Raw genomic sequence first — 26,228 nt, forward strand, 5'->3', positions numbered from 1 at the left:
ACAGGCAGGGATTGCCTGATGCCGGAGACATGTGTTTGCTGGTTGCTTGAATTGGCAGTAAAAGCCCCCTCTCCTCTCCCCCCCCCCCCCCCCCCCCCACGCTGGAGCAACAGGAACCATGCATCCTGCAACTCCGTGCATTGACAACGGAAAGCCCCTAGGAAGTGAAGAAGGTGGCTGGACAATCAGTAGTGAGTAGGTCCTGTTCTCATCCATCTGAGCAATTATGCCAACTGACATTCATATATCATTTTAATATGTATTTTAGTATAAAAGAGAAATAATGGTGTATGACCAGTAATTTGTTTAAACAAGTGCATTTGAGTGTTAACGTGTAGCTACTGTCATCTCCTGTACATGGCTTTCAAAATCCCTTTGCTCATGAAATCCATTAATTTGATTTGTTATCGAATTGTGGTTGATGACTACAAGTTAAGTTACGTTACACAGTAGTGTTATACTCTACATATGCACTCCCTGCGTAGCTGTTGTGAATCTCCTAAGATGCATACAAAGGTGTTCTGTATTACCCGTAAACCTGGTTCAGATTGTGCGTGAAGAATGTGTAATCAAGGAAGTATTCCCTCATTCTCCTGCAGAGTACCTGCACATCACTCTAAAGGTGCGCACACCCCTAACAGCTGATGTTGCCTGTCTGGCGCCATCTCTGGGCTGGCCTGTACAGAAGCATGTCAGCTGTGTGTGTAGCTGACGACGCATTTTGTTGCTATGCAGGCCGGGAGGAAGGAAGGAACAACGGTGCGGCGCGTATGTGCGTGATATGGCGGGTGAGAGAGCTGGGTCTTAATAAGGAAGTTGACTGTCGCTAGGCCAAGTCCATAGAATTTCATGTTACCATTCACGGTATAGCTGTGTTCCTGTTGTGTTACTTTGCAACACATAGGAACATTTTATCACATGACACACGCAGTTTCCTGTCTGGTTCTATAGTGCTTTGGCCACCGACATGCGTGCTGTAATGCGCCGCGGAGCACATGCTGTTCATTGGGAACGCATGCACGAAATTGCATTCCTTCACGCGTTTAATAGTGTGAAAGAGCCCTTATTCTATGTTTGTTCTGTCATTAGTGGGCACACATCTCCGTATTTGGCTTCTGTGCTATAATCTTTATCAGCTTTAAAAATGAAAGCAGAACAAATCCTCTATATATTTATTTTCCATCTCTCAGCCCAAATTAGAGGAAAACCCCTCAAGGAATAAATCTGGTTATTAATTCTTAGCCTGCATTGAATCTTGGGACATGTGCAGCTGGATGAAGAGGCTTGAGAGCAGCGATGGTTACATGAACTCAGTGGAAAATGCCAGGCATTCCTCCAGTGAACACAGTAATAATGCGCTTGTTGTGGGAATGTGCTGGGAGAGAGTGCACAGTTGTAAGGATGACGTCGGTTCTGGAATCACTTGTGATAGAGAGGCCACTCTGTGAAGATCTCTGTGTATGAATGGTTAATAGGCTTCATCTGTTTGCAGGCCCTGGCTGATAGTGTGTGCGTGTCTGTGAGTGTGTGTCTGTATATGTGTGTGTTTTGTGTGTGAGCGCGCACAGCCTGTCATGCTTTCTTTGTCAAAGCCATATAAAGGCTTCTTCTCAACACTTGCAAATGAGTCTGAGCGCCTTCTATAGTACACTGACTTCCATGGAAACTCAGCCCTGTTACAAAGAGAAGCTGAGGATTAATTAGTTAGTAGGATCATGGTCTCTTCAGAGATAATGTATCTGCTCCAAAACAAGCCTTGCTTTTTACCTTGCTAAGTGTGACTCTTGTACTTAGTTTTTATTTTTAATTGTAGGCCCCTGTTACTATAGGTGCTACATCTCCACTCATAATAGATCTCTCAATTATCTAAATGCTCATACACATGTCCAACTTAATGCACAACCAACTGCACAACATGATCAACCACCCAACAAGTTGTTTACATGACAAGTACGTACACACACGCCAACCATCTAAACAACCAACTCACTTAAATACTATGCGCGCAAGCCAAACAACAAACTGCACAACATGTCTGCAATCAAAAACAACAAAGTTGTTCAAAAGACTTGTACACACAATCCAACTTGCATGACAGTCGGTCAGATTGATCCTCCGGTTGGATCTGGCAAACAACCAGTTATCAGTTGGTTATCTGGTTGTTTGCCAGCCATACACACACAACTTATCTTCTAACAGACAAGTTTGGAAGATAGTTGGACAGATTGTTAGGTGTGTATGAGCCTTTAGTTGTGGGACCCCAAGTCTTAACTGATCCTTGACCTCCCTCCAATGTAGTCTTTGATGCCTTAAATCCAGCCTCCCCAATCCTTTTCCTAAATGCAGTTCCTACATCCTATAATCATAGCCAAAGTAATTTGCCTTAAAGGGCACCTGAAGTGAAAGGTAACCTTTTGAGATAAACGTATGTATGATATCAGTTTTGTTTAGAACTTGATATTCTTCCCTTTTGTTCATCTTTGCTTTGTAATGGTTTGTAGCCCAGTGCTGTGGTCTGTAGTGGATGAAGTTATACTGTAGGCAGGTCTCTGTGATAGCTGATGAGAAGTCCTAAAGCTTGTCTTCTGACATACTTTCTGTTGCACATACAGTCGAGGAGTTGGAGTGACTTTTGGGTATCTGGAGTTGGTGGTTTCATAAACTGAGGAGTTGGATTCTGATGGTTTTTGTACCCACTCAATAGCCTTGCAAGGGCTGTGGAGTCGGTGCAATGTTTGGGTACCTGGAGTCAGTAGTTTCATAAACAGGAGTTGGATGATTTTTGTACCGACTCCACAGCCCTGTGCACAGAAGCGATTAGACCTTCAGTAGATTGTCGTTATTCTGTCGGTCAGATCTTTGGATAAACCAAGAATAGCAGCAGATGACAGTGAGACAGTGTAATTTTCAAAGTTAAATTTTAATCCTTTAAACAAAATAAATATATGGGACTCCAGGAATGTCCTGTTCAGGTTTAGTTCTGTAGATACAGCTGTTTATCTCAGGAGTTAATTATGTCTTCTGGGTCAGGATGGAGGTGTTACGGCATGCGGCAGGCAGAGAGAATAAAGCTATCGGCCATTGCTCTGCAGAATTCATCCATCTGGCGGATTGCTGGAGTCTGCTGTACACATGGCATAGTATTGGCAGAGGCGGTTATCAGTCGACTTTAATCTAGTGTGTGTACAGGCATTTAATTCCACTATAAAAAGTATTGTTTCCTCGATCTTAAAGTGTTTCTGAGATGAAAGCCATCTATACTCACCCGGGGCTTCCTTAAAGGGGCACTACAGCGAAAAACTGTAAAATTTAAAATATGTGCAAGCATATACAAATAAGTACATTTTTTTCCAGAGTAAAATGAGCCATAAATTACTTTTCTCCTATGTTGCTGTCACTTACAGTAGGTAGTATAAATCTGACAGAAGTGACAGGTTTTGGACTAGCCCATCACTTTATAGGGGATTCTCAGGGATATATTTATTTTCAAAAGCGCTTAGTGAATGGCAGTTGCTCTGTCCAACTGCCAAAAAACTGTGGAGTGAGCAGGGAAGCTGGCCAGCATCATTTTTAAATCCTTTTTCTGGAATATCTTTATAAAGAATAAAAGCCTTGCTGAAAATCCCCTATGAAGAGATGGACTAGTCCAAAACCTGTCACTTTTGTCAGATTTCTACTACCTACCTACCCATAAATTACTTTTCTCCTATGTGGCTGTCACAGCCACATAGGAGAAAAGTAATTTGACTCATTTTACTCTGGAAAAAAAAGTACTTCTTATATGTATATGTTTGCACATATTTTAAATTTTACAGTTTTCACTGTAGTGCCCCTTTAAGCCCCCTTGAGGCCGCTCAGTCACTCGCTGTCTCCCCGGGTGGCTCCTGTCCCCCGCAATACAGCCCAAAAGCCTGGTTGAGGCACACTTCATCGCACTTGTGTGGCCAGGGGCGTTCCTGTCCCTGGGAGCATTCTGCGCCAGCACACTAAAGCTCAACACACTCCATACAATCTTGGTTGGACAGATTTACCAAATCTATGTAGTATAAGGGCCAACAGATTGAAAATACCTTGAATGATTTATTGGATAAGCTCTTATACTACATGAAAGTGGTAAGATTGAACAACCAAGATTGTATGGTGTGTGTTGAGCCTAAGACTGTGCAAGCGCAAAATGATCCCATGAGCGGGAGCCCGGACAGGAGAGCACTCCTGGCTGGACCAGGCAGTTGCGATGAAGCGTGACTTGGGCCAAGCTTGGAGACGAGAGCCAACCGGGGAGACAGCGAGGGACTGAGTGGCCTCAAGGGTGCTTAACTATTTCACATTCCTGGACGTGAAACTCACGTCCAGGAAGCCATGTGCGCTCCTGCGCGTCCACGCGGCCGATCGCGCGCGTGCACGCGCGCGATCGGCCGGCGGTTTGTTAGCCAGTGAATCAGTGAATCGGGCAACGGTGCCCGATCACTGATTCCTCTCCCCCGCAGAAAAAGCGACAGCTTCTCTCGGAAGCTACGCTTTTTCTGCCTCCTATGTCGCTCTAAGCGTACGTGGTACGCTTAGAGTGACGTCACTGTAAACAACTCATGGCTGCCATCTTGTGGCCAAAAAGTAAACTACATCTAAATGTTAAATAAAAATAAAAATACACATTTACAAAAAAAATACAATTTCAATCCCACCCTCCCAAAAATACCCACATAAAATGTTTAATTAAAAAAAAAAAAAATTACAATTAAAAAAAAAAAAAAACACAAATATTTACCTAAGGGTCTAAACTTTTTAAATATCTATGTAAAGATGAAATATTTCTTTTTTTTTTTTTATTATAAGCTTGTAAATAGTGATGAATGCAAAACGGGAAAAATGCACTTTTATTTCCAAATAAAATATTGTCGCCATACATTGTGATAGGGACATAATTTAAATGGTGTAATAAACGGGACAAATGGGCATATACAATACGTGGGTTTTAATTATGGAGGCATGTATTATTTTAAAACTATAATTGCCGAAAAGTGAGAAATAATGATTTGTTTCCGTTTTCTTCTTATTCTTCCTTTTAAAATGCATTTACAGTAAAGTGGCTCTTAGTAAAATGTACCCCCCAAAGAAAGCCTAATTGGTGGCGGAAAAAACAAGATATAGATCAGTTCATTGTGATAAGTAGTAATAAAGTTATAGGCTAATGAATGGGAGGTGAACATTGTTCGGATGCATGAAGCGAAAAACGACTGAATGCGAACTGGTTAAGGAAGCGCCAGGTACGTATGGCATCAGAGATGGCTTTCATTTTAGGTACACTTTAATGATATTTATAGTTTACCTTGCAAACCAAGCAAAAAAGACACATTTTTTTTTTTGAATTTTTAAAATTGCACACAAGACCATAAATTGCTTTGGGTATCCTAGTTTAAAGTGAACCAGAGGTGAGAGCTATATGAAGGTGCCATATTTATTTCCGGTTGCCTGGTTGTCCTACTGATCCTTTGCCTCTTATACTTTTAACCATAGACCCTGAACAAGCATATGCAGTTCTTGTGTTTCTTACAATATTGTCAGAACTGACCAGATTAGCTGCATGCTTGTTTCTGGTGTAATTTAGCCATTATTGCAGCTAAATAGATCAGCAGAGATGCCAGGCAACTAGTGTTGTTTAACACGAAATAAATATGGCAGCCTCGATATTCCTTTCACCTCGGGTTCACTTTAAAGCCACTACATCGCCATCATATCAGTAAAATAGATTGTAGTCATGCAGTTTATTTCAGTATTACTGCGTAATGTAGTGTTTTTCTGTTAGATGGGATATTTGTGGTTCAGTATGTGAGTGCTTTTGATGACCTGCCAATTTCAGAGCCGCGTATTCATATGCAATGTAATTATGTTTGTTAGTTGGTTTGACCAGTTCTGGGTTATGCTGGCATCTCATTATGATGTAAAGCTCATCTTCAGCCACAGATTAAAATAGACCATCTGATGAGATTAGGAAGACTGTTTAAAGCAAACCTGAAGTGAAAATAAAAAGTCAAAATAAACATACACAGGCCATACTTACCTCCCATGTAGTCTATTCCTCAATCTCTTTCTCCTCTTCTGTGTCCTATTTGTTTACTGTGATGGATGGAATTCTCTGTCCTTCATTTTAAAAAAGGCAATGACCCTGTAACAGCTTCCAGGTCAGCACACTGTTAAACTGTAACATAGCCAACTGAAGCCATAAGGAAACATGGACATTACTTTGCACATCAGTTTTTCTTTCAGCTATTACTGTCAGCAACTGATATATTTCAGTTCTGACAAAATCTTCTCAGAACTAGAAGGGATCGTTGTCAGAACGAACGGTGAGCTTCTGAGAGGAATTTATAGCAAGGTAAGTATGTACCATATATCCTTGAATATAAGTTGAACGTGTGTATAAATCAACTCCAGTATTTGTACCTTTTTAAGCTGGAATTTTTTATTGACTCCAGTATAAGTCTACCCAGCCAAGTTGACGGCTGCACATGGGGACCAGGAGGCATTAGCAGCTGCATTTGGGGACCAGGAGGGGTTCATGACTGCACTGCGTATAGTATTGCAGCCATTAACAGCTCCTGCCCCTTAAGTGCAGCCAATAACTCCTCCTGACTCCCAAGTGCAGCAATTATCTACTCCCCCCCCCCCCCCCCCCGCCCCCCCTTCCCGCCCCTTTCCTTTTTAATTGTTATGGCCAGGACTTTCAGACCTTTTTTTTCGCATTTCCTTTATCAAGAAAGTGTCATTGGGTAAACTGCTGCAAATGGCAATGTCTTACTCCGTGTGCTCAGTTTTGCCTGTGACTCGTGTTTAAGTCGACCCCTATACTTTTATTTACTGAGTCAGACCTAAATTTCTAGACTTATAGTCGAGCTGGATAGTGTACTGGTTAAGGGCATGGCCTTTGTCATGGGCGACCAGGGTTTGAATCCTGGCTAGGGTCAGTACTTATTCAGTACGGAGTTCATGGCAAGACTCCCTAACACTGCCGAGGGACCTCTTGAGCGCGTCCCAGTGGCTGCAGCTCTTGAGCTCTTTGAGTCCGACCGGAGAAAAGCACTATACAAATGTTTGGATTATTAACATTGTTATATACAGTAATATTCATTTGCAGGTTCATCATGTAATTATTTTAAATAATTTTACTTGGTTCAGGTTCCCTTTAAATGTTATATTTTCTGTGAAAAATTTTGCCGTGTAACTTGAAACTGCCCATTTGAAGGAGTCCTCTGGTCTGAGCGCTAGTAGGGTCATTGAGAGAGCCATTGAGAAAGTAGTTTAGGTGAGTGGGGGCTGTACTTGGTGGTTTGGGGGAATTTAGGAAGCGTACTTAATCTTTAAAGCGAACCTGAACTCTGTTAAAATATATAAAATAAACACTTGATGTATGGTAGATGCAATTGAATATTACATACTTATATCGCTATCCGTTCCACTCAGAAGCTCACCATTTTCTTCTAACAACAATTCTCCTCAGTTCTGACAAGATTTTGTCAGACTTGTCTCACAGGAAGCTGAAAGCCTTCGGGCCCTTTTTCACTATGTTGCTGCCAGTTGTAACTGAAAGGACTACTGATGTGCAAGGTAATGTCAGTGTTTCCCTATGGCTTGAGCAATATTACTGGTTAATGGGAATCTGAAGTGAAAATAAACCTATGATATGATTTATATCTGTAGTACAGCTAATAAATAGAGCATTAGTAGCAGCGGCAGCGTGGGAGCGATCCGTGCGTATGGGGCTTAAGGAAGCCCCAGGTATGTATAAAACGTTTTGTTTAAGGCTGTTGCATTTTTCCTGTTTCATTTATTTATTTTATTATTTTTTAAGTTTGGTACAGTTCTGTAGCAATAAGTCCACAGAGAAGAGATTAAAAACAATACCCACAGAATGCGGATAGGTTTGTCATTAGCATAAATGCTATCCAGGATTTCAATAGCCGTCTAACAAGGTCCAATAAAAAGTTATATTTTGAAAAGCATGGCTTCACTATTGGCTTCAGTGGCCGTGAAATGTGGCATGACTCTTCCTTTTATAAATGTTTTCCTTACTGAGTAATTAGACGGTGCCTCCCGGCTGTGTTTCTTTTGCATCTGTTGCCGTGTTGAACACTTGTAGCCGGAGTCTGTTATGTTTATTGATGGTAGCATTGCGTGGCCAGCGCACGGATTATTTTACAGCTTAGGAACAAGCTCTTAAACCTGTTCAAAAAATGACAACGCTTTAGACAGCCTGTTTATTTTAAGTTGTGTTTCATCTGTAATGTAAACATTTAAATGAAAGAAACTTTTTTTTTTTTTTTACCTTTAATTTTACTGCTTGTAGGCAAAGGCCATACCAATAAAACTAAACTAGACTAATATCTACAGACCTCCAATACCGAACGCTACTTGCCTGTCTTGAAACCTCTGATTGTAATAAAATCTGAACTAAGAGAAATATGTCGGCTAACCTCTTTGTTTAATTTTAATAACTTTTTATTGCCATGTTTACTTTTTGGCTTTGGTGATTTGGGTCATACCTTTAACCAGGGCTTTGGAGATGGAGCAATTTTGGGTACCTGAAGTCGGTGGTTTTATAAACTGAGGAGTCTGAGTTGGAAGTTGGATGATTTTTGTACCAAATCCACAACCCTGGAGAATATTAGACTAAGGAGTCGGAGCTATTTTGGGTACCTAGAGTTGGAGTCGGTGGAGTCGGATTATTTTTTACTGACTCCACAGCCCTGCCTCCTATCATGAAGCTTTGGAACTCAGTGTACCTGATCTACTGTCAGCATGTGGACCGTTTGGGCGGGATAGGGTTGCCACGGGGTACAGCATTGCAAGGATATAAGGCTAATATTGGTGAAGTTAGGAAGACATGGTTGCCTGACCAACAAGGTGAGCAGAGCATATTCATTTGAAAAATGAAAATCTAAATTTTGTCTCACATTCAGCTGTGTCATGGTCTTAGCAAAGCTCATCTAAACTCCATTCTAGTATTTTCCAGAGTTCTTTCCAGTTTTTCACCATGCCCTTCTGCTCCTTTACCATTTTTTTTTACTGCTTACAGCAGAATTGTCCAAAGTGCGGCCTGGGGCCAAATGCGGCCCACCAGGCCTTTTCCAATGGCCCCCTGAAGCTCTCTTGCGTTTAATTGCTTGTGGCCCGCAGGCTGTTGCTGCAGCATCATAATGCACCAATTTTCTGATCCAACCTATGTCAACGCTCTGTAGCCTCCTCTCCTGGGGGTTGTTTTGTTGCAGTCCTAGAACTACAGAACACGGCTGTAGGGTCCCAGGGGTTGTGTGTGCCTGTGTGTGTTAGCGCCCACCCAGAGGGAACAAGGAGAAGCAAGGAGGTGGCACAGGGGAGAGGAAGGGACAGGGGGGCCAGGAGGAGGCAAAGAGGGGGCACAGGGAGAGTAAGAAGCATGATGGGGTGGTGGTAGATGGGAGGAGGCAAAAAGGGGGGCCTGGGAGGGGGGTAAAGTGAGAGGCAAAGAGGGGCACCGGGGGGAGGGGAGACAGGGAGAGGCCAAGAAAGCGTGGGGGGTGGGGGGAAATGAGAGGCAAAGAGAAGGGGGCACAGGGAGACCAGGGGAGTCACAAATGGAGGAGGTGTGCGTGCGTGTGTGTGTGGGGGGGGAGGGGACAATAGGCCCAAATCCATAGGCGGAGGCAGAGGGTGGGACATAGAAAGAAAAGGGTACACGTTGCATAGGACAGGTAGAAGCACAGAGCGGGCACAAAAGAGAAGTCAAAGGGGGCACAGGGTGAGGGAAGAGGCATAGAGAGAGACAGGAGGGGGCACAAATGCACAAAAGGACATCAGGAGCCATGGAGGGTACACAGGAGGATGGGAGGGGCACAAAGGGAACAGGAGGGGGACAGAGGTAGGCACAAAGGGACACTGGCACAAAGGGGAGCATAGTGGAACACTGGAGGCACAGAGGACGACACTGGAGGCACAAGGGAACACGGTGTTCTGCCTTAAAAATTCAGCTTAAAGGGAACCTAAACTGAGAAGGATATGGATTTTTCCTTTTAAAATCATACCAGTTGCCTGACTCTCCTTCTGATCCTGTGTCTCTAATACTTTTAGCCACAGCCCCTGAACAAGCATGCAGATCAGGGGCTCTGACTGAAGTCAGACTGGATTAGCTGCATGCTTGTTTCAGGTCTGTGATACAGCCACTACTGTAGCCAAAGATTAGCAGGACTTCCAGGCAACTAGTATTGTTTAAAAGGAAATATCCATATCCTTCTCAGTTAAGGATCCCTTTAAGAACTAACCTACAGTTCCTATGTTGTTCATTAACCAGGGACTACTGGTATGATAAGCATAGTGTACCTGGGACAAATGGCAAACATATTTAATTTCATACTTCAGCTCATTGCTATTTCAAAAATGTTGATATGGCCCACGGGCCTTGCGCTTGACACTTGTGCTCTAGACAGAGAAAAAGCTTTGCAACTGCTTACATGCGCCGAAAGGAACTTTTTGTACTGAACCCTTCAGTTGATTGCTTGTTTTTCTGGTAGAAACAAGCTCTCTGGGGACAGATTTTGTTTTAGTAAAGAACTAGTGGCAAATCGTCATACTGAATTATATAACTATAATGAATGTGTTGTGTATACTTGTGTCAGCCATGCAGTTTTACCATTCTGGCTTCTGAAGCTTGTTGGAGTTTCACCTTGAATGCACTCACTCCTGTGATCCCTGTTGTGTGTGAAATAATTAGAAAGTGGGTCTCGGTGTTCAGGATTCAGTGATGAGGGGTCACTATGCACGCTAATCCTCCAGTTGCTGAGAATAAACCCTTCTGCCAGCAGTGCTGCTGTAATATTCAGACTGAAGGGAGCCAAGAGACGTGTATGAAGAAGAATATGAAGCAGCGTGATAAGCTAAAGCTTCCTACAAGCAATAGATTAGACAGCGATCCAGCTTAAAGAGAATCTGTATTGTTAAAATCGCACAAAAGTAAACATACCAGTGCGTTAGGGGACATCTCCTATTACCCTCTGTCACAATTTCGCCGCTCCCCGCCGCATTAAAAGTGGTTAAAAAGTTTGTTTATAAACAAACAAAATGGCCACCAAAACAGGAAGTAGGTTGATGTACAGCATGTCCACACATAGAAAATACATCCATACACAAGCAGGCTGTATACAGCCTTCCTTTTTAATCTCAAGAGATCATTTGTGTGCTTCTTTCCCTCTGCAGCTATCTTCCACTGAAGTATCAGGCTGTTTCTTCCTGCAGAGTGCAGACAGCTGTGCCTGTATGTAATTCTTCAGTATGTGAAAGCCCAGCCAGCTCAGAGGACGATTTATCCAGCTTGTAAAAGATAAGAGAGAAGAGAGAAGCTGCTCTAATCTAAATAATACACAGGCAGTGTGCAGAGAGGGGCCTGGAGGGGGAGATGCATCACAGAACCACAACACTGAAGAACTTGGCAGCCTTCCAGACACAGCCTGACAAGTCTGACGAGAGAGATAAGTTGATTTATTACAGAGATGGTGATAGTAGAACGTGCTGCAGTAAGCCAGAACACATTAGAATAGCTTTTGGAACTTGTAGGATGATAAAAAACAGGATGCAATTTTTGTTACAGAGTCTCTTTAAGGCTTGCATTGGGTTATGCTCTGATGTCTGTAGTGTGCCAGGCTGACAGCCCTATTTTTTGTATTTAGTTTGAGCAAAAATGTAAGTACTATTTGAGAGGCCTGACCGTTTTGGATTTAATAGAATAGACATTTGTAAAGCGCTTTTCTCCTGTAGGACTCAAAGCGCGTAAGCATGGCTCAGACCAATAATTGGTTGATTGGTACGGTAAGTCGTGGTACAGAGGAAGAATTTTATAAGTCTGGAAATGCCAGGCTAAATGGGTCGCTTTTCAGTCTGGATTTGAATAGCTCCAGGGATGGGGCTGTCTTTACTGGGTATGGTAGGGCGTTCCAAAGAGTAGGGGCAGCACGACAGAAAGCTCTGTCTCCAAAGGTTTTGAGGTGCACTCTGGGAGTGACCAAGTTTATAGAGCATGCTTATTTGAGGTTGAGAGGTGTGGTGCAGCTTCAGCAAGTCCTTCATGTATCCAGGACCCAAATTGTGCAGGGATTTGAATGTCAGCAGTCCAATCTTAAAGAGTATTGAGAAGTTTGAGTAATTCAATCTTACCTCCACCAATGAACAAACTACAAAGGTAGAAATAATTACAATGATGCATAATAAGATAACGTGTATAGAAATTAACGCTATAGAAATTAGCTTATTACTATGGGTAAGGGATGACTCCTGGTGGTTGTGATCCAATCGCCAAGGTTCTGTATTGAGGGTCCAGGAGCCCAGTGTCGTTTGGTAAAATGGGCAAGAGTAGAGTAATAGATTACACTCACAAGGCACCCACACCTGTGACTGCATCTGACTTAGGCACTTGTTGACCTGAGGAAGCGGACCAGTACCCATGAAACAATAAAATCTTATTGTGCATCATTAAAATTATTTCTATTTTTGTAGTTCATTGGTGGAGGTAAGAATGAATTACTCCTAAACTTTGGTTATTTTGGCTTTGGGGCTAATAACCTAAACTTTGGTTATTAGCTTTGGGGCACCTCCTACAAAGTCTTGTTAGCGGTTACTATGGGTATCTGGGCATTGAATGCATATCACACAGTAGTACATCAGATCAGACACACCTTTCTCTGCTCACGGTCTGATCCCAAGGATAGTCAGTCTTATGTCCCTATTATAGACTTGCATGCAAATGTATTGCAAACTGTAAGTAGCTTGGGGCTAGGCCATTCAAAGGCACTTCCTTCTCATTTTATTTGGCCCAATTCCCAAGCAATTTGCACTAACTTTGCATGTAAATTGCAATTTGTAGAATCCCCTTAACCATCTATAACTAGTAGAGGTAGTCAAGGTGCTGATGATTTTGAGTTGATGCAAATGTTATGACATTTCATGCACATTTATGGACCATGGAATTGGACCACTGAAATTGAGTAGCTGATGACCTGTCAAGGCTCATCGTTGGCTGGGGTTGTTGGATAAAGGAGGTTTTGTTGGGGGGGGGGGGGGACATTCATCAGGGCTGCTGTTCTCATGCTAGATTTGTGGCGTAGGTGGTCATTATCGGTTGCCTGAGCGGAGTGTCATTTAGTGTTTGTGCACTGCTTGAAAGTCCCCGCTGGCAGGTCGCCATCATTGCGGGCGGCAGCAGGGACACCAAGGAGGACTGGGCCTGTGGCGAGGGACTGAGACGACTGCTAGGGGCTGGAAGAAGCCCCTGGTGAGTAAAAAAAAAAAAATTGATTTTTCATTTCACCATTGAAGTCCTTTAAAGTGAAAACAAGGGAAAAAAATGTTTTACACAGGACTCAACTTACAAATTCAACTTGCAATCTCCCAGATCAGAACCTGTTTGGGTACTTATCCGTTAGCCGGGCGCATCCTCTAGGTGGCGACAAAACTCCACCAGAGTTACATCTTTCCCTACTATCCATGTCGGCCTGGAGGGGGAATAGTAATTAGCGCCACCTGCCGGATGCGCCCGGCTAACGGATAAGTACCCCTGTTTGTAAGTAGGGGACCATCTGCATGTTTAGCAGCAATGCATTCCGACAACGCACAGCTGCATGCATTTAAACAACGAAGGAGGAGGGGATAAGCCTGATGGACACTAGGAGAGTACCACAGGATGGGGACGGCTTCAGTGAAGTCCTGTAGTAACGCATGGAAGTGTGAGGTGGGTGGTATGATTAGGAGTAGGTTGTTGGAGGAGGGGAGTGGGCAGCCAGGTGTGTATCTGCTGACCAGGTCAGAGTTGTAGGGCGAGCAGGACTTGTGTATAGATTTGTAGACCAGGCAGAGCATTTTGAAGTTAGTTGCAGTCCATTAGTTGGCAGCTAATTAATTGTCCAGCAGCCTCTGGGTTGATTGGCTCATTTTCAGATCTGCTGAAATTTGTATGCAGAGTCCAATTTGAAGCTCAGCTCTGCATTCCATCATACAACTTTTTTTTGTATGGATGCTTTGTGTAAAGATTCATGACCCTTAACCAGACCAAAATGTTCACTGCAGTACAACTTCTACAAAGAAGATTCTCTCCATCTGCATGTCACTCCTCCTGTACAGATACTCTGCAGGCTGTATCTGATTGTCTTGATCTACAAAGCATACTTTGAGTAAAATCCCAATGACATGACTATACACATCCTCTGCCTGAGATTATACGTATCAACCTGTGCTTACATGTCTGGAACTTGTTTTCAAATAAGCAGACAAGCCTTCCTTATCTGTAACTTCAGTCTTATAATCTTTTGTTTACCATTCAGAACTGGTTTAATGGCAGATCACAAACTCTTCACTGTGTCAGTTCACAAATGAACAGAAACTATGCAGTACATGCTATAGAAAGATGAAGTTCATTTACTAGCATAAAAATAGACTGATTCCACTAGGTGGCAGTGTTCTGTTTAGTTTGTGTGATTTCTGACTTTGGAAAACACTGCATCCATGTTTATTACCATTCTTTAAACAAAATGTCATTTTACTCTCCCACAGACCGTTAGACTGTGGGCTCGTTTGTAGCAAATGTTGTTTTACGGCTAGTGTAAAATCAGTGCTCATACAACCAATCCAAAAACGACTGTACATTAAAGTGTTTGGACAGGTCCATGAATGTGCTAATCTAGTCCAATCACCTTGTCATTTATCCCAAAATAGGGGTCTTGCCTTGCCTGAAATATATATGACGTGTCCAAAAAAGTTGTGGATCGAGACCTTGTGTGCTGTCTCCTCACTGCACAGTGGTTATATATATGTTTGGGTATAGTTTGTAGTATTTGCTGAAAATATGAGCATTTCAATGCAAAGGAAGGTGTTTTTTTTTGTTTTTGTTTTGTAATATTCAAACCTTTCTTTGCAGGATGAAGATGACTATGATGCTTCTGCTTCCGTGGAGATGATCAACATTCCAGGTGCACACTGAGGAGAAGGCACGCACTAATGTTGCTGGAAGAATGGACCTAATGAACGGCCAGACGAGCAATGCTGCTTTCAATGCTAATGCTTCCGAGGTAAGAGGGCGGGGATTCCACATCCGTAGTTACGAATGATTGACATCTGGTCATGGAAGAGTATTTGCATGACAAAGTGTGTGTTGTAATAGGTCCTAAACCTCTTTTCCGTGGGCGCCTAAACTCCTCTATAGTGGCTTAGTTCAGCCTCCTAGCCATGAGCACCTTTCAGCTGCATGGTAGAGCTTGGTAACGCCACTCATCATGCCTGACTTGCGATGGCTTTACTCACAGCCAAAAAACATCTCATGTTGCGTCTGAGGACAGCAGCCGTCATGCTCAGAAGCAACTCCATAAGGGGGCTGCCTGTCCATCATCTGTGCTGAGCATTAGCAAGCGCCTGGCTGATTAATTCGCCTCTTTCAGCTGCCCATGGAAAAGAGGCCTGAGGGTCCATGTTTACTTGCAACTTAGGTTAGATAGTTACATAGTTATTTTGGTTGAAAAAAGACATACGTCCATCGAGTTCAACCAGTATAAAGTACAACTCCAGCCTGCTCCCTCACATATCCCTGTTGATCCAGAGGAAGGCGAAAAAACACTTACAAGGCATGGTCCAATTAGCCCCTAAAGGGAAAAATTCCTTCCCGACTCCAGATGGCAATCAGATAAAATCCCTGGATCAACATCATTAGGCATTACCTAGTAATTGTAGCCATGGATGTCTTTCAACGCAAGGAAAGCATCTAAGCCCCCTTTTAAATATAAGGTTATCAAAAACAACTGGTTGAGAATGTTTTGGATGACTTTGAATAGTGTGTACAGGTGACTGACACTTTCTGACAACTCTTAGGGCCTGTTTCCACTACACGCAGATTGGATGCAGAAAAACTGACTCCAATGAATGCCTATGGGAAAATCTGCATCAGAAAAATCACGTTTAGTGGAAACAGGCCCATAGACATTCATTGGAGTCAGTTTTTCTGCATCCATTCTGCACTCAATCTGCGTGTAGAGGAAACAGGCCCTTAACAGTCACACTGGGAAATCATGCCTGATTGCTACTGCAATGCACATCCTCAGGCACTACCAGCTCGCTCCTGTCAATCTGCCCCCTTACCTCTTCACAGAGCTGAAAATGCTTCACAGTCAGGAGAAGGGATCTGAGTTAGTATGCCCATTGTTCCATAACTGCCCCCTGCAACTATCTGTATCTGTGTACAGTGAAAGCCGGCTTTTACAAGGTGATCATGAAATGGAATGAACAGGAATATCCCTTTATTCCCAGCATGAGTATGAGCTTGCAGATTGTGAATGGCATTCCTACTTTTATCACATGGGAATGCACGGCTCAGACTCCTACAAACCAATATCTATTTAAATAAACACAGGCACTGAAATGGAGAAAAATTGGCCATGGCCGGTTTATTGGGGCTTTGTAAATAAATGACATTTAAATTGTTTACTTTATTACCACACAAAGTGAAACAGAAGAATTTCTTTATTGAAATAACACAAACAGTAAATCAAAATGATACTGCTGAGCAGTTAAACACACACAATTTCATTGAATGTCCGCTACACCATGGGCGACATTACCAATTTTGATCCGCCTTGTACAGGTGACACACCCCCCAATAAAATTTTAAGGCTCGCGAAAAGATTGGGAGAGAGAGCGGGGGGCTGAACGCTGGTAAGTTCTTCAAAGCAGATGAGCCTGTAACCGTTCCAGTCTAGAATATATAGTAAGCTCAGCACTCTGGGCAATTCAAATGGCCCGCCGATCCACCTCCAATCACAGAACACCTCCATGGAGAGCTGATTAGGCTCCCCTTAAAGTGAACCTTAAAGAGGAGCTGTTAGGTATAGGGTCTCAGAGAAAAAAAACACATATATCAGTAGCTAAATATTGGCTGTACTTACATTACATATGCATTTCACTGTCCACGCTTGGATTTCACAGAATTTTTATATAGTATTTGCAGAGAATGATGCTCCTGAAAGCTCATGGCAGGTTCCATGTTTGTCTGTCTCCTATAAAGCCAATTGTGATGTCATATCCTCCCTGCTTCCTGATGATTCCACTAACAAAAAAGATCGTAATGGAAAACACTACTGTGCAGTGAATAAAAAATTAGCCATGTGGCTAGGAACAATAGCGGACTCATGCAGTATACTCTGCCCTGTGATTTTTCAGTGCTGTGAGCTGGGCTGAGTTACAAGCTGCTGTAACTTGAGCCTGTAACTTCTCACTAGCAGCCGAGGGGAGGACCTAAGGTGGGAAGAAGCAGCCCCAGAATGCTTTGCAGTATGGTATGCGGCCTCTCGTCCTTTTAAGAGCGTGGGAATAACAGCCTTGCTGTTCAGCACACATCAAAAGTAAACAGTTTAGAAGGAAGCCAAAAAGGCAATACTGAAGTTAAAAATCACTCTCAACACAGGAGAATAGAGGTTTAAATTAGCTTTTGCAGCCTGAAAGTTACTCTTTAAGTCAACCTTACTCACCTGGGGCTTCCCTCAGCCCCCTGTAGCTGATCGGTGCCCTCGCCGTGTCTCTCTGATCCTCCCGTCCTGCCGGCGGCTACTTCCGGTTTCGCCGTCAGGACCCGACAGGCTGGGCACGCGAGTGATTCTTCGCGTTCCCAGCCACAATATCGCCCCCTATACTGCTATTGCGGCAAGGAAGGCCAGTGTGTCACAGCCATGAACACAACTTAAGCCTAGGAACAAAAGCTCAGCTTATGTCAAGTTTGGTTTAATTACATTTTTGAAAGCTTACCCTTTTTAAATGTGATAGTTATAAAATTTTTGTCTATATAAAGAAGAAAAGAAGAAAAGTGAAGCCGCAGGATCTTCCGGAGGCTGCCCACGTCCTTTGACCCCACCTTTGCCACGCGGGTCCCCCAGAATGTTGTTTGACCGCGCTTCTCTTCATGGACGGGTGTAGATGTGCCGAGCCTTCGCAGGTACAGCCGTGCACAGGCCTGGCCGTACTCCGCAGGTGCGGCATGACCGCGTTCCTGCATGAAGAGAAGTGTGGACGTTATCTTCAAGAGGGTCCCAGGCAGCAGCGGTAGGCTCCAGGAGGATGTGGAAAGCCTTTGCAGGATCTACAGGCTTCCCTCTTAGGTAATTATCTCATATTTTTCATTTTATTTTAACTTGCTTTTATAAATCTGCCCGTGGTTTGGTAGATGGGGGCAGAGGCATGTTCTTTGCCATGAAACATGCCTCTGTGTCCCCCCCCCCCCCCCACCACCGTGCAATAGCACCCCGAGATTGGTGACATTATTTGTTGCTATCTCTGAGGTAAACACAGAGAAAGGTATTCCCTGTTCAAAACTTGGGGCCCCTCGGTCCCAAAGGCTCTGATGCGGTTGCAACCCCTATTTCTACGCCCCTGTTCACAGCTACCTGATCTGCTCAGCCTCCCAGATCAGGTAGCACACCTCACGCTCTCTTTAAATCTTTTCTGATTCTGGTATATGACATTGCTGTATGCTTCACTATTTTCCTTATTTGTCTTTTACTGTAAATATTTTCTTTTCTCCCTAAATACAGGCTTTAACAAGCTCCATTATAAAATGTCAATGCTTTGTTGTCATGATGACAAAATAAGACTTGATATAACTGTCCACACACATACACTCAGAAATGATATGACAGAGGAGGAACATTCAGACAAACCAAATAAAGTAACTGCTGCACAATACTGTAAAATAAAAAGTTTAGGTTTGTTTGGTTTTTAAAGTTTATTAAAGTTGTTCCAGCACGTCTGCATTACACTAATACTGCTGGCAGCTAGATGGGAGCAAAGGATTGCTATGGGATCTGTTTTGCTAAGCCAAAAGTTCAATTTATTCCAGTCACTAAAATAGTAAAATATTGCTTTTCATTTTGTCAAGCTGTAAAAGCTGTAAGCCAATAGCCTTTTGGTTCTTATTCACTGTATTTAAAAATGATCATCCTCAAATTACTGTATGAGTGACCCTTCAATACCTGTCTCACCCTGATTAATGCTTTCATCAACTTTCAGTATAACCGTTCATTGCAGAGTCCCCTCTAGATTGTTTTCCTCAAAATGTACAGTACCTCCTGATTAGAATACTGTAGTCTTGTAAGTCTTGCTTTGACATGCTGCAGTTCCTTTTCTTTGAAAGCACAGTGGCGTAGTGGTTAGCGCTACTCGCTGGGTGCTGTGCTGGGTGCTGTGCTGGGTCCTGGTTCCAATCTCAGCAGGGCACTATCTGCATGCAGTTTGTATGTTCTCCCTGTGTAGGCGTGGGTTTCCTTCAGGCACTTCGGTTTCTTCTCAAATCCCCAAAACATCCAGATAAGTTAATTGTTTTCCCCCTAAAATTGACCCTAGCCTACGGATACATACACAGACATATGACTATGGTAGGGATCAGATTGTGAGCCCTTCTGAGGGACAGTTAAGTGATAAGACCATATACTCTGTACAGCAAAAATCTATTAACGCATGCGAGAGTGCGAAGGGTTAATAGATTTTTGCTGTTTTCTAGCCACACCCCCTTCAGCACCTCCCTTTCCTTAATAACTTATATAATGTCCTAACTAGAGGCGATGTGCCTGGATATATGTATTTTTTTCATATACTCTGTACAGCGCTGCAGAAAATGTTGGCGCTATATAAATACTAAATAATAATAATGTTCCTTTTGCTGGTAGCTGGAGCAGTCACATGTTGGTTACAGTATTATGTAATGGTTATAATGCTTGCTGATCAGTGATGGACTGCAGGACTTTCTGCCCTCTTATTATGAAATGTTTCAGTGATTGGTGGCCAGGGTTTACCAAAGTTCAGCTTCTGTATTAGGTGGCAATTGCGCGTACTGCTGAGTGCAAGGTACTCCTCAAGCTCCGTTTTAATGAATTGCAATGTACCTCATTGCATGTTTACAAACCGCACAGTCTGAAGGTAAGATTCAGATTAACTTTTTGCAAATGGGCATTTCATTACTGAAGATTTTAGTTTCAAAGGTTTTTATTGAATTTTCAACAGAATACAGGCTTAAACAGGCTGCAACATTGCCCAAGTATCTCAGGTATAATCATGATATATAGCCAATACAGAAATCAACAAGCCAATTAAAAGATACATAATCAGCGTGAATTGTAGAAAATGGGAACATTTCGCAATAGAACCAATCAAAAAATCAGTGTAAAGAGGAATGCATTAGAGAGAGCATATATTAAAAACTGTTTAAATATTAATTGAATTGTAATCAAAATATGGATTAAAAGGGGGAGAAAAAAATGTTCTCAAATATTTTATGAATATATGATAGTATTGATTGAATTTAGATTCCGACTGCTTTAAATGTCCCACATTCCGGTGTCCCGTGTGCCAGACCTGATGATATTCCTAATTACAAGTGCATAGTTACTCTGTATGAACATCTGATTTCCATGCTTATTTGGGGTCTATGGCTAAAAGTACTTGAGCCATTGGATCAGCAAGACTGCCAGGCAACTGGTATTGTTTTAAAAAAAATGGCAGCTTCCATTATTATTTAGTATTTATATAGCGCTGACATCTTCTGCAGAGTGTATTGTCTTGTCACTTAATAAAGTGAACCTCCAGACTAAAAATGTTCTCAGCAGCACTGAAAAGACTTGGTATTTCTTTAACCGTTTCACAGCATCAGAACTTTCTCATGCTCCCTGTCACCTCCTTTCAACTAAAAAAAGATGGCTGCCCCCATGAAATCACAAACATTTGCCTGTTCTTTTAAAACCAGGTGGGTAAGAGATTATATTGCCTATCTATTTTAATTAACATAACCAATGTAACTTAATGACAATATGCTTGTCTAGGCTGAAGTTCCCCTGTCCCTCAAGTCTCCCAGTGCTTCGCTGCTGAAATATGCAAATCATCCCTTTGTTGTCCCTGTAAGCTAAGCACGCCTCATGATCCGCTAGGATACAATGTCGGCTCCAACCTGCATAGTTGAAAATACTTTGTTTTAAGAAGACAAACTTTTGTTTTCCATAACATTTTAGTAACGGGTTTTTGGTCCATCATAGCTCCTTACACATGCCTTGGAGTTCTGGTTCACTATGAGCTTGCTGGGTACTCAGAGGGTCTCACAGTCTAATCCATACCATAGTCGCATATCTAGGTATGTATCGTGTAGTGTATGTATCGTAGTCTGGGGCAAATTCGGGGGAAGCCAATTAACTTATCTGTATGTTTTTTGGCATGTGGAAGTCAAACGGAGTGCCTGGAGGAAACCCACACGGACACAGGGAGAACATACAAACTCCATACAGATAGTGCCCTGGCTGAGTTTTGAACCGGGGGTTCCCCTTAAGGTGGCAAACTGGGTGACTAGATTAACATATTTAGAGATCCTGCTGTGGACCAGCCAAGTTTTAGTAGCGCTCAATTTTTGTTAAACTGCTAGTGCAGTGGTGGTTAGGTTGCACAGTATTCAGCCTTGCCACCTGATCTTTTGGTACAACAGTACTTCAGGTCTGCTGTAAAGAAAGGAAAACAAAGTAGCACCAGCCGCACTGACTCATGTGTTTTTTCTTTTTAACAGAAAAGCAGCAGCTCGGAATCCCTGAGTGACAAGGACTCTGCTGCCCTAAAGAAGAGCTTTGATGCTGTGGTGTTTGATGTCCTCATGGTTACTCCGGAGGAATACGCCGTAAGTAATCCGCAGTTTGCTCAGCCAGTGTAGGCGTCGCCTGTATTTTATTTAGTATTATGGAAAATAAATGAACAAAACGCCTTGTGTGCTGCAGTAACTGTATTAATCTGAAATCCATTACACTGCCACCTGCCTGCGAGTAGGTGAAGATTAATGTGCTGCGCTGTAAGTGTACAGGCTTGTTTTGTAATTGGTTTAGATGCTTTAAACGATTTTTAGCCTGGGGTATGTATTCCCTGGTGTAACTGATACACTTTTAAATTGAACTAGTTATATATTGAAATGCTAGCTGGCGTCACGTATTCTGTGCATTTTTCCAGCACTTCTCTTTTGAATAAACCTCAGAAATGTGGTGTGCTTGGTTTTTAATTAGATATAAAAGTCCCAATCTGGGCACAAATATTTTCCTAGATCTGTGCAGAGCTCTATATAAGGTCCTTGATTTACTCAAGTCAATTAAATCACTTCTAAATGATCTGCTCAGGGCTCGTTCACACAAGAGGCGCTTTATCATTTTTTTAAGTGCTGGTGATTTTTCTAAATCGCCCTAAAAGTGCTTTCACCATGCTTTCCTACGAGCTAGTTCAGATTGGGGTGTTCCTTTCAATTTCTGATCTGAAAAGCGCTGCATGTACCATTTTCTGTGGGATTTTGCAATAATGGGAGGCATAGGAAAAGCGCTAGAAAAAACGCTTTTGCCAGCGATTTCATGGGCGGTTTTCCCTGTCAATTTAAATGTAAGGTGTTTCTGGGATTTTTTAGGTCTTTTTCCCTTTATGAATGGGGCCTAGGACACTTAGAAATCACAAAACGCCCAAACAAGCACTTACAAAAACGCCCAATGCACAGAAATCGAAAAAAATAAAAATGTGTCAAAAGCCCAATGCCAACACGATCGGAACGCAATATGAACAAGGCCTCACACTATATGCATTGCCGTCAGACATGACATACTGCACATAGTGTGCGATCCACACCGTAACAAGAAAGTCCATAGACTTGTTACCGTTACACAGCGGTGTGTTTTTGTGTGTAGTGATGGATCACGGCCTGGAACATTTTATTGCACACGGTTTCCCTTCAGGTTCCATTGTGTTGCGGCTGCACACTGCTTTACTTTTACACACGGGGACGTGCATGCTGTGTGTCGGGAATGCATGCATGAAATAGTGTTTATGCATGCGTCGTGTAATCTGAATGAGCCCTTGGGAGTAGAGATAATCGGTGAGATGCTAATTTGCTGAGTTGATACACAATCTGTTCTGCTGGGAATTAGATGAAACCAAATCGGCTACCACTGCGTTAGGCTAGGCAATGCCGACCTGCATGTAATTTAAACCATTTAGAAAATTAGCATCGGTTTGATAACTTCTAAGCCTAGGTACTGGACACTTCCTGTGCCACAGACTGTCAGGGCTATGGGTTGCAAATAGGGTGTCTGTACCTGCCCTCTTCCATTCTGAACTGCAGGATGATGCAATTCAAGCAGCAGTAGCCCCACCCACAAAGCATTAAAACAGATTTTATTAACTTGATTGCTTCTGGTCGTGTTATCAAAATTTGAAGACAGAATTTCTAGCTCCCAAAATGTAATTCCTTGCAAAAAGTTGACTTTGAAACGCTCTGATCACCAAGCTACTAGATGGTATTTTTAGGTCTGTGTCCGTCTGAGGATGGGATTTGAAGTGGTATTACCCCTCAGTTATTATAGCCTCGCTATATTCATACATGTCAAATTGCTCCTGATCCAGCCTGTAACTGATATGTAGAGTAGAGATGTTCAATGAGATTGCTAATAATTTTGAGTTAAAGCAAATTTTAGATTTGCAAATTCAGCCTAAATCTTCAGTATTTAATTGGTTCAATCCCCAACTGTATGAATCTACATAACATTAACATACAATTTGCATAAACTCCAAATGATTTGCATATGAGGCCTGGTTCACCTTTGAGTTAAAAACACGTCCATTTCCAGATCAGAAGGGAACAGATCGTAAGGGATGGGAACGGATCCAATGTTAATCTATGGATCTATTAAAAAGCATGCGATCCGCTGAACGGACCGCAAGTTTCCTGCTGCACCAATTTTTCCGGACCGCTGAGCCCAGCGGATCACTGGAGGCTGAAGCGCTGCATTGGGGGCAATAACAAAACGGAATGTTTCTTCGCACTGGTGAAGAAACGGACAGTTCTAAATAGAAAAAAACACTGTTGAGGTCTGGAGGGAGATGTGAGGAAACAGAGCAGAAGGAACGGAAGCAGAACAGAAATGGAGTGGCAATGGAGTGAAAACGGATCCGATCGACCAGTGATCAGATCCGTTATCACAAATTAATTTGCCACTTCATCGCAAGTTTAAACCTGACCTAACTGACAATCTCTTCTGTTAACCAATGAAATTATTCTCTGGACTTGACATCATTTGGTACTTTCTTGTGTCTTTTTATTATTGAATTATCAGTCACAAATACACATTTGTAATACTGTAGTTCAAATCTCCACACTGATCTTAAAAAAAGTTACCGTTTCCTTAGTCTTAAAGTCTTAAAAAATTCTTCCATCTCATGGATATAGAGGGCACAAAGAGAGTATAGACTGAGCGTGAAAGAATGGACAGTCTGTCTACATTCCCTTTAGTGGTAGGAATGGCTGTTGATAATTGAGGATGCTGGTAGCTCTAGTCTTATGGAAGCAGAAGACCCACATCTGTTCATCCGAAGTAAAGCTTTTTACTATTTTGAAGAGGCCTACAAAGTTGGAAATGGTGGCTGATCTTCAAGTGGCTAATGAAATGGTACACTTTAAAAATACAACTTTAAATTAGACAAGAGGTTGGTAACACAATTTAATATTGTAGAAGACACCTTCTCACTGAATATTCCTTTCCTGCCACCTGTCAGTGGCCCCTGAGGAGCGGGGGTTGCATGTACTGTATATTTCATTGTGTTTTGCTGTATATTTTGACACAGAGCAGTCAGATTCTTCTTCATAAGTGTTGAATTGTTTCTTAACCACAAACTCAGGCTGACCTTGCTCCGTGTATATAGTATGAATGTTCCCTGTCAGCAGGATCTCTTCTACTGACTCAATCTTAGCATAGAGTCTCCCATTTCTCAATATAAACATGTCAGTTAGACCCCAGAGGGAAAGAGTAACATTAGAGCGGATCATGTGCTGCTAATATGTTTAAACATACATCATTTTCAATTCAGTGATTCCTGTTTACCTGCTGGATGAGGTTAGTATTCAGGCTTAATCCTCTGGGCTTTTTCTTGCAGGGTCAGATAACACTAATGGATATGCCGGTTTTTAAAGCCATTCAGCCAGAGGTGAGTAGTTCATAGAAATATGGATTTTAACGTCTATCAATTTTAACCTTTTTTTTTTTTTTCCCATCTCCACAGTTTTATGTAGTAATTAAGGTCCAGTATACTTAATATACTTTAACCATTTAATGACAATGTATCGTATTAAAACGTCATGCTTTAGCCTGTTAACGGCAACATGACGTTTTAATATGTTCCGCGTTCCCACTGCCGCTCCGCACGTGTGCGCGCCGCTACCGCCGCTGTTTCCGTCGGGATCCTGTGCTAAGTGATTGGGGAAGAGGACCGAGCGGTCCTCTACCCAATCGCAATGCCTGGAGTGAATGGGCGTGACTGCGAACAGCGGCCACGTCCATTCACCAAAACAGGAAACTGTCACAGTTAACAAAATTAAAAAAAAAAAAGTGATCACTTTCTATAACGGGAAAGTGTTCACTAGCGCCATCTTATGGCCAAAAAGTATATTACACATACAGGCACATACATAATATGTACATAGACAATATTAAAGGAATACTATCGATATCCAAGTGTTCTAAAATGACAGTGTGCAAATAATGTCTAAGTAGTGGTGTAAACATTTTCCTACTTTTCATGTTAAATATCAGAGGCAAAAGCTGTAATTTTTTTGAGGGTAGGATTTAGCTATATTGGAACAAATCAATTGCAGAAGGGATGTCTGCTTCAATGCACAGCCAGAGTTGCATATCAGACTACAGAAAGCAAATATCAAACATATCAAACTCTGAAAGCAAAAACCGTATGAAAAGCTGTGAGAATTAGTTACAATTCCTCTGCTCTCTTCAGACACTTCAGTCAGAAACGCAGGACACAGGAACTGCAGCTGTTCTCTCTGTCACACACAGAGCTACACATAGAGTTAACAAGTGTGTTGATCAAGTGTGAGGGGAATTTCCCCTCTCCTCATGGCTCAGTCAGCCGTCAGTTTTGGCGTAAGTAAAGTTTGAAAGTATTTTGATAACAGTAAACAATGAAGTTGCTACTAAAATGTATACACCAGCACTTAGCAGCACTTCCCAAACAATTCCTGTGTCAATTGAAAATATGTGAATCGATAGTATTCCTTTAATAAAATTAATAAATTACACTTCCAACCCCCCCCCCCCACCCCACTTGTAAATAAAAAAAAATCAGCTTAAAATAAATAAATAGTTGCCTTAGGGCAGGGGTAGGGAACCTTG

The 26,228-nt window shown here is 42.3% G+C and overlaps 1 protein-coding gene across 4 annotated transcripts in view; it reads left to right on the forward strand.

Moving 5' to 3' along the window:
• RALGPS2 (Ral GEF with PH domain and SH3 binding motif 2) overlaps window positions 1–26,228 on the forward strand; it is a 340,810-nt gene that overhangs the window by 113,528 nt on the left and 201,054 nt on the right. For all 4 annotated transcript variants that reach the window (XM_068242552.1, XM_068242555.1, XM_068242554.1 and 1 more), the window contains 3 exons: window positions 14,930–15,080; window positions 21,590–21,697; window positions 24,979–25,029. In XM_068242552.1, coding sequence (XP_068098653.1) covers window positions 15,024–15,080; window positions 21,590–21,697; window positions 24,979–25,029 — 216 coding nt within the window. In that variant the 5' untranslated portion in view covers window positions 14,930–15,023. The remainder of the gene's footprint in view (window positions 1–14,929; window positions 15,081–21,589; window positions 21,698–24,978; window positions 25,030–26,228) is intronic.

This window comes from Hyperolius riggenbachi, chromosome 6, assembly GCF_040937935.1.
Source record: "Hyperolius riggenbachi isolate aHypRig1 chromosome 6, aHypRig1.pri, whole genome shotgun sequence".
NCBI classification, from domain to species: domain Eukaryota; kingdom Metazoa; phylum Chordata; class Amphibia; order Anura; family Hyperoliidae; genus Hyperolius; species Hyperolius riggenbachi.